Source organism: Malania oleifera, chromosome 7, assembly GCF_029873635.1.
Source record: "Malania oleifera isolate guangnan ecotype guangnan chromosome 7, ASM2987363v1, whole genome shotgun sequence".
Lineage (NCBI taxonomy): Eukaryota > Viridiplantae > Streptophyta > Magnoliopsida > Santalales > Ximeniaceae > Malania > Malania oleifera.
Genome location: NC_080423.1, coordinates 78,315,971 through 78,325,135, shown reverse-complemented (window position 1 = coordinate 78,325,135; position 9,165 = coordinate 78,315,971). Strand labels below are relative to the sequence as shown.

The window sequence follows — 9,165 nt, the reverse complement described above, 5'->3', positions numbered from 1 at the left end:
TGGCGCCCAAAAGGAAGACCAACTGCATGTCTCGCAGTTTTCTTCCTTCTACAGTAACTGTTAACTTCTATGGTAGATAAATCTCAGATTCCAAAACCCCCCACAGTAGCAAGAGCAAGAGGTCGTCTCCATCAAAACCCCAATATGGCTCTGTTTAATCCAAACTACATTAAACACTCGCAATAATTTTAAAAATTATTCAAAATTAAAATACGTAGAAACTGGTGAAAAACCAGCAAACCCATTAATTCATAGCTCCAGTTTCATCATATCATACCTTTTTTCTTTTTTTTTTTTCAAAAAAACAAATCGGAATTTTTGAAGGCGTAAATCGGATTTGAAAAATCAAAGCCTAGGGTTTTTGGAGGCGATGTCTGCTGGGGTTTGTGGGAAGCGGGTGGGTTTCGAAGAAATCTTCGGATCTTCTTCGACGCCGTGCTCGGCAGCGAAGAGATCCAGGTATTCGAGTTTCGGGTCGCCGATCCGTTCTTCCGAATTGGGTTGCGGGTCGGAGGACAGGGTCTTGACCTTGCTTCAAATGTTCCCTGCCTTGGATCGTGAGGTTCGTTTCTGTAGCGGTTCTTGTTTCTGTTGTATACGGTGAACTTCTTGATTTCGCAATGTAGTTGTAGTTCAAAACTTATATACAAATATTTATGATATTATCAGAATTTTAATTTTCATGAAGTTGATTTTTTCTTGAATTTTGAAGTTCTTGGGAAATAATCCCATCTTGAAAATCTTGCTATTTGATTTATTTTGTGTGTGCAGGGGGCAATTTTTCATCCAATTCTCTTTTCTCTTTTCCTTCAAAGAAAACACAATTTAAACAATACTCCTAAATTGTGATTCATTTATATCTGAATTTTATTGGGAATTTTATGCTCAATTCGTCACATGATTGGTATGTGTCGTTAAAATTATATGTTGTACATTGAAATATTGAAATTGAATTTATCTTATAAAAAATAAAAGGCATAGCATATAACTAGTAACTTAGTTGAATGTCATGCATAATGTAAAAGAAGGATGCGCCGACTGCAAGTTCAACAATGAAACAAAATATTACGAGTGTTTGTGGCATCTTCTGTAACACATTGTAAGATGTCGTGAATGTTGAATTTGAATTATGCTGCATATTCACTATGGATGATAGAAAATTCTGGTTGTTTGTCTTTTCAATCTTCTGATTTAGGATCTTTTCGTGTTTAGTTGGTGGAAACAGTTCTTAGAACTCATAAGGACAATATTGAAGATGCAATTCGGAGTCTCAAAGCACTTTGCATTGGTGATGGCAATTTAAGAAATGAGTCACAAAGCTTTGATTCTACAATGATGGGAAACTGTGCTACTGTTCCAGGTCAGAGGGAATTTGGATGTATTTGGGTGCTTTTAATTTTGTCATTAGTTCCTAGTGTAGAAGCTAAGAAATGTCACTGTTTGATGATATGTTTGGGTTTTTCACTTTCCTTCAGATTTGTGCCAACCAGGTGGTCAAATGTCACAGCCGCAAATTGGAGATGAAGAGGACAGTAAATCAACCATTGATTCTGATATAATGGATGGGTCAAAATGGGTAGATATTTTCGTACAAGAGATGATGAATGCAGCAGATCTTGATGATGCTAGGGGACGGGCTGCTAGGATGTTAGAAGCTTTTGAAAGGAGTGTAACTGCCAACTCAAGGGCATCAAAGGAGGTAATCAAACATTTACTTTTTCTAATTCATATCTCATGGCTGAGAAATTACTAAGTGGAGACTTGCATTATCTTAATCATCCAATCAACAGTTTGCTTAATGTATGATGTGAATGGAGCAGCTGGAGCATGTTTCTCTGAGGGAGCATCTGCAGAGCTTGTTAAGAGACAACCAGATTTTAAAGAGAGCAGTTGCCATCCAGCATGAGCGCAATTTGGAGCAAGAGGAGAAGACGAAGGAAGTACAACAATTAAAGCATATGCTCTGCCAATATCAAGAACAACTCCGAAATTTAGAGGTAATGTCTTTGCTTTGTTGTGGTTTTTATTATTGTTTTTGGCTATATTTTAAAGAAGCTGTGGAACATTGGTACAATGGATGTGTTATATTTCTGTTTTTTTTTTTTATGTATTTATTTGTTCAGGCAAGTCCCTAACCATTGCCAACCTGTGCTCTAATAATATTTACTTGTGCTTGTGGCTTAAGTAGGCATTTCACTTTTGTGCCTCCTGCTGTACTTCAAATTGGTAACCAAGGGGTTGATGTGTGTTTTGGGTGCACATTTCTGTTCTTGGAGGGCATGAATATGATCTACTTGATTAGATGGTTTTGGAATTGGAGACTGGACCTTTTCTACGCAATAACCATGTAATTGTAATTGGAAAACAAGGGAACTTTGGAATGAGTTTCAGTGAATGCAATTTTTTCCCAAGTAACCCGAAAAATGCTGGTTTGGGTTCCAGTCTGAGCATTCAAAGAAAATCAGGCATATCCTGCAGGACTTGTGTAAGAGGAAGACCCAAACTACTAACTTAAATATCTCAGAAGGGCTTCCAAACATTCCATGGTCTTTTTGCCAGTATGATACAGTGAAGCTGGAGGATGAGAGTCAAGGTGAGTTGGGGTATTTAGTGGTGTGAACCTTGTGCACCAGGCAGTCTAGGGGTTCTTTTGTTGGTTTGTCTGAAGCTCTTCTCAAACTGCTTGAATGTCCATTTCTATGATAATCTAGTAACACATAGCCATTGTGTTTAGTTTTCCATTCATTGAAAGAGCACCCAAAACAAATCAAGAAGATTAAAAAGTAAAATCTAGTGTACAAAGGCTAGTGTCTGGAGGTTTTCTTCCTCTCCTAGGTGCTGTATAGTACAAACTCTGTTTGGTATTGTACAGTTGCAACTTGCAATACAGTGAATGGAAAATATAACGAGAGGATATTCATACCAAACTACTTGGTTTTTAGCATTGCAATGGTGTGTGCCATTCACAAACCATTCTTCCACGACATTTACCATCTGACTGAATATGGTTTAATTATTGTGTCTCCTAGTTTAGGATGCCTGTTTTGCTGTGGATTAGTTACAGGTTCTAAGTTCTGTAGCTCCACAATAACAATAATGAAACTTGAAAAATGAACAATGCCCGTTCTTGACTTTTTATTCTTGTTTTTGATGCAGCTGAGCAACTACACGCTAAAGCTCCATCTCCAGCGGGCGCAAGAGAGCAGCTGCATTCCTGGGCAATTTCACCCCGATATATTTTGAGCTCATTTTGAGTTCCATCACTTCATTTGGTTCTCAAAACGCGATTTACCATTTATTTGTTTAAATTGCAATGAGTAATGACCAATATCAGTTAAAAGACAGTATTGTACAATATTGACAATTGCTTGATAAAGCAAGCTAATGCACTTAAAAAACTTCCCAGAAAAATCTCTTCTCAGGCCACTGTCCACCCGCTCGCCCATGACAATTACCTTTTTTGAATGCATTCTTATTAACTGTTGCAATTTCCAGTGTGTGAATGATGTAAATTTGGTTAAGCAGCTGATTTATGTGGATTTAAGCCCTACTGGTGAAGAATTGGAGCAAAACTGCAGCTTCTGCTATGGTAAGAGATTTCAATAGGCAAATGTGTTGTGCTGTGATGTTTAATTATTCATAATTAATTAATTATTATTATTATTATTATATTGAATAATTGGGTAAAATGCAAGACCTAACCTCAATGATAGGTCTCTCCCTTTATTTACAATATATGTCAAGTACAATACTAAGACTATAATACTCTTACTAGCTCACACTTATTACTAACAAAACTTTAATACTTAATAATAATGCTAAATGCCTAAATAATCATTAACACTCTCCTTCAAGCTGGAGCATCATATGCTCCTAGCTTGTTACAAATGAATTTTACATAAGCAACTCCCAAGATTTTAGTGAATAAATCAGCAAGTTGGAACTCAAGACTTCATGAGTAGTTATAATGAACTTCTATACAAGTTTCTCTTAAAATAAAGTGACAATCAACTTCAATGTGTTTTGTCCGCTTATGGAAGACCAATTTGAATGAAATATGAATAACAACTCCATTATCACACACATAATGTAGAAAACCTATTTCTTTCAACATGTTTTTCAACCAAACAAGTTCACAAATAGTGTGTGTCATAATTTTATACTCTGACTAGCACTTGACTTGGTCACCATAGTTTGTTTTTTACTTTTTTAAGACATCAAATTACCACTAACAAAGATACAATACTCGGTTGTGGAACTTTGGTCGAAAGGCGACCTAGGCCAATTTGGATCTGTATCTCCCTGAATATGAGTGTGACTCTAATCCTAATATAAGAGACATCTTCCTAGTTCACCTTTGAGATATCTCAAAATGTGAATTACTGCATCTTAGTGATTTATTCTTAAGGAATCGAGAAACTAACTTACAACATTTGTTGCAAGGGATATATCTAGCCGAGTGACTGAGATAATTCAACTTTCCAAGAAGTCTCCGGCTCCAAGTTGAGTTAGGCAACAAATCACCCACCCATATCTAGCACTAACTTACTATTGGGATCCATAGGTGTATTAATAGGTTTGGATCCCAACAACCCCATCTTATCTAAAAGATTTAAAACGTGTTTCCTTTGTGACAAGACAGTTCTTGTACGAGATTTTGATACTTTTATACCCAATAAGTACTTCAATGGTCTCAAGTTCGGTCTAAAATTTACTATGTAGGAAAAGCTTTAGGTCTTGGATGCTTCAATCATAATCACCAATGATCACAATGTCACCCACATACATAATAAGCAAAATCCTATCAGATGGAGTATGACAATAAAATACAAAGTGTTCTACTGCACTCCAATGGAGGCCAAACTCAAGTACTACAACACTAAAACAACCAAACCATGCTTTTGGAGATTGTTTTACCCATATAATCATTTCTTAAGTCAATATACTGACTCTGACTCCCCTTGAGCAAAAACCCTAGGTGGTTGCTCCATATATACTTCCACATTAAGATCACCAAGTAGGAAAGCATTCTTCACATCTATCTAATGTAGGGGCCCATGACAAGTGGTGGCTAAAGAGATGAACAAATGTACTGAGACAAGTTAGCGAATGGAGAGAATATGCTTGAATAATCCAAACCATACACCTGAGTATATCTCTTAGCAACAAAGTGAGCCTTCAAATGAGCCATAGAACCATCAGGATTGACTTTCACATTGTACACCCAACGACAACCAACCATAGATTTATTAGGAAAAAAAGGTACCAAATCCTAAGTATCATTATCACGTAGTGCATGCATTTTTTTAACCACTACAATCCTCCACCATGCAATAGGGCTTCAAAAATAGATTTTGGAAGAGAAATATAAGATAGAGTACTAACAAAACAGTAATACGAGGGTGATAAGAAATCATAACAACCAAAATTAGAGATTGGATGTTGGGTACAATATAGGAAGATCAACATCATGGGAAATAAGATCATCTAACAAGGGAACTAGAGGCTCAATAGTAGAAGTTAGAGGAGACTCTCCTCCCTTGAGTCACCATGTATATACTTGCAAATTAGGATGATATAAGCGATAAGAAGGACTCAAACTGGATGAAGATGTAGGAGGATTAGGCATAGATAATAGGATTGATCTGGAAGGCAAGGCAAAGGAAGGGGCTTATCAAGGTCAACAAAACTCAAGGAATCAAAGTAGTAAGGTGTAGACTCAAAAAACGCGACATTAGTAAAGACAAAGAATCAATGTAAAGTAGGACTATAACATCTATGTCCCTTTTGAGAATAGGAATAACCTAAAAAAATACATTTTATAGCACGAGGAACCAACCCATTCCTGGAGTTAACTTATGGACAAAGGACATGCAACCGAATATACCCTCAGGAAGGGAGAACAAAAGAGCTTTAGGGAAGATAACTGAATATGGGATTTCACCACCAAAGACAGAGGATCACATTTTTATTGATGAGAGAGCAAGTTGTGAGCAAAACATCACTCCCAAAACTTTTGAGAAATTTATTTTATATAATAAGGTAGATGTGACTTCAAGAATATGTTTATTTTTTTGCTATACAACTTTATATTGTTGTGGAGTTTGGGCACAAGAGAACTAATTGATCGTACAAGAATTAGTCATATAGGTACTAAATTGGGTACTAAAGTACTCCTTAGCATTATCAATATGAAGTATCCTAACTAGCATATCAATTGAGTCTTTATTTGGGAATAGAAGACACAAAAGATATTAAACTCGGAACGGTCTTTCATTAAATATAATCATGTCATCCTAGAGTAGTCATCAACAAATGTAACAAAGTAGTGAAACCCTAACTTTGATGTGACACGACTAGAACCCTAAATATCGAAATGGAGTACCGAAACCCCAACTTCAATGTAACACGACTAGATTACCAAATATCGGAATTGACTCGCATGAAAGGACTAACCACTTGTTTGTTGACCCCTGGAAGCAAATGGAAGGTGATGATGTCTTCCCAATTGACAAGACTCACACTTAAGATTAGACACATAATTCAATCTAAGAACTAGCTGTTTCAACTTGTCCAAGGACGGATGACTAAGGTGACAATGGATTTGAAGTGGTGTAGTTGCGATTGTACAGGCAATGGGAGAAGAAGGCAACTTAAATTAGTAAAGTCTACAAGCCTCACATCCTATGCCAATTGTCTTTCTTGTCTTCAGATCCTGAATAACCATAGAATCAGGAAAGAAAGCGACAAAATAATTTAGTGACTTTGTAAGCTTACTAACTGTCATGAGATTGAAAAGAGATTTAAGAATATATATATAGTAGAAGAAAGAGAGATAGAAGGAGTATGATTTACTGTTCTAATCCCTTTAATAGCAATAATGGGTCCATTAACAAAGGTAACTTGTGGAGGTTAAAAAAGAAGTTGGTTGCACATGTTATATGGTCAATGGTAGCAGAATCAATAATCTAAGAACTAGCGGAAAAATTACCAGATGACATACAAACTATAAAATTACTTTTTTGGGAAAAAGATGCAATGTGATAAGATGCTTGTTGGATCAATTGATATTGTAAAAATCTTGAATAATCCTCCTGTAATATAGTCATAGTATGTAATTCACTCAAACAAGTGACTAATGAGGGACCATACTTTTGAGATTCGTAAACTTCATCCTAACACTTACAAACTCAGACCAATGATAACGATATTAATTGCTAGAATAATTAGAACAATCACGAACAAGGTGAACCACCATGGACAAGTCACAAATAAATCAGTATAAGACTACCATAACACCAAGAAACTCAAGCACAACCCTAAGAAAGCAACACACAACACTGGAACAATTGGAGAGGTGAACCACCAAAATTACCATGGACAAATCACCAACAAACTTATATAACACACCCATAACCATGCAAAAAACAGCTTATGAATAGTGAAACACCCCGACCTGCCACGTGGGCTCGGGGTGCTACTAAAGTGATGTTTGCATACCTGATACCATAATCTTTAACAATAACACAGCGAACGTAATGAAACATTCTCCATACATACGTTACCAGAGTTCTAAGTTCGTTCATACATAAAGGTTTCCATGCATCCATATTACAATCTGACCAAAACTGGACAACTAGTTTGGTCCATACGACCATAATACAAGCCCTGAGCCTAACAACATAACTTACATACGCCAGAGTTCTTACAGACACTCTCAAAAAAGAACTAATCTAACTTTCACCCTCTGATCCTGCTACGCACGATACCTGTAATTTCCTGAAAATATGATTTGTATATTGGGGTGAGACACTTCTGAGTAAGAGTGATCAAGTTAATATCAGTGTGTGGGTAGCATGCTTTTAGTGCTTACAGAAAACATTCATTCTTCATATAACCGAAAATAGTTGTTTAAACATCATACATACATATACAGTTGGAAATACTCGTTTCGTTTTCCTGACATAAACACTTCATTCATTTCATAACATCATCATTTATATAAATGTACATATATGCATAAAAGACACCTCCTGTGACTAACGCCATGTACAAACCCTCATGGCTAGGGTTGTGCTATCCGAAGGCTGGACTAAGCCTAGGGTGATCAACCCAGACAAAGTCAACATTCATCTGCATCATAACTCTGACTACGCAGGCATCCGCAACGTACTTGCGTGCCTCGATTGCCCTACCGTCTCCTGAAAGTCTGGCCTTCCAGGTATGGTACACCCTCTACCGATGCTAATTGGCATAGACCACCACACCACTCTCGCAGTACAGTGTGGCGCACATGGTCACATATATAAATCCTAGCAACGGTACCGTGCTCCTGACATAATGGTCCATCAGGGTTCCTAAAGCATATCGTATAATTTAAGTAATAAAACCATAATTCATAATCATTTCATATAAAACCTGACATGTAACTTGTGGCCTTCGGCCGTCATATCATACTCGGCTCACAGCCGTTAAACATATACCTGGCCTTCATGACCATAAACCTCATCCTATATTTTCACAAGTAGTTCTAGTATATTTTGCAAACAGTTTAGTATTTCACAAATATTCATCATTTCGGTTATAACATAATACATACATACTATTCACCTACCACACAATCTCCTATACTTTAAAGCATAACCTATAGGCAACCATGAAAACATAGTATTTATGGTTTAAAAACATAAAACCACCCTTCCCACCATTCATTTGTACTTAAAGTAGGATACCATATATCCTAGGTTTGAAAAATGACCTTTTGAACGGTCGATTTTTGAAACCTCAATTGAAAACATAAGTACACTTACTCCATAAACATTTCACATGATTCAAAATCATTAAAAAGCTTACTTAACTAGATCCTCTTACCTATTTCCTGAAAAATAACTCAAGACGCTCGAAAATCGAACCCTAACTTTTTTCCGAGTTCGAGAATCCGCTCCGCTAGACTTGTAGATATTAACTCCCTGATCCTCATGGTAATTTCCGATCATTGAAATAGGCAATGATCGACGAAAGATCGAAGAGAGAGAGAGAGAGAGAGAGAGAGAGAGTTATATAAAAAAAATACATAACTTAACTCTTAAGCAGCTAAAATATCTCCTCTAAGATATTTATATATAAATATCTAAAAATATCTCCTCCAATATATTTATTATTATA

At 36.4% G+C, this 9,165-nt stretch overlaps 1 protein-coding gene across 3 annotated transcripts; it reads left to right on the top strand.

Annotated features, from left to right (window-relative positions):
• LOC131160039 (uncharacterized) lies at positions 1-3,411 on the top strand. Of its 3 annotated transcripts, none has more exons than XM_058115326.1 (5): positions 1-562; positions 1,213-1,360; positions 1,476-1,699; positions 1,821-1,997; positions 3,157-3,411. In XM_058115326.1, exons 1-5 carry the CDS (start codon positions 371-373, stop codon positions 3,241-3,243), a joined length of 828 nt encoding a protein of 275 aa, XP_057971309.1. In that variant the 5' UTR covers positions 1-370; the 3' UTR covers positions 3,244-3,411. The 3 variants fall into 3 exon arrangements, with proteins under 3 accessions (XP_057971309.1, XP_057971310.1, XP_057971308.1); XM_058115327.1 differs by having other exon boundaries at positions 16-562; positions 1,491-1,699; XM_058115325.1 differs by having other exon boundaries at positions 16-562; positions 1,821-3,411.
• Positions 3,412-9,165: the final 5,754 nt, after the last annotated feature.

Bases quoted from the DNA above. Each gene is read 5' to 3' on its own strand.
- LOC131160039 (XM_058115325.1), top strand. From the start codon at position 371: ATGTCTGCTGGGGTTTGTGGGAAGCGGGTGGGTTTCGAAGAAATCTTC. The intron at 563-1,212 runs GTTCGTTTCTGT...TTTCGTGTTTAG, and splicing joins TCCCTGCCTTGGATCGTGAG to TTGGTGGAAACAGTTCTTAG. The intron at 1,361-1,475 runs GTCAGAGGGAAT...ACTTTCCTTCAG, and splicing joins AAACTGTGCTACTGTTCCAG to ATTTGTGCCAACCAGGTGGT.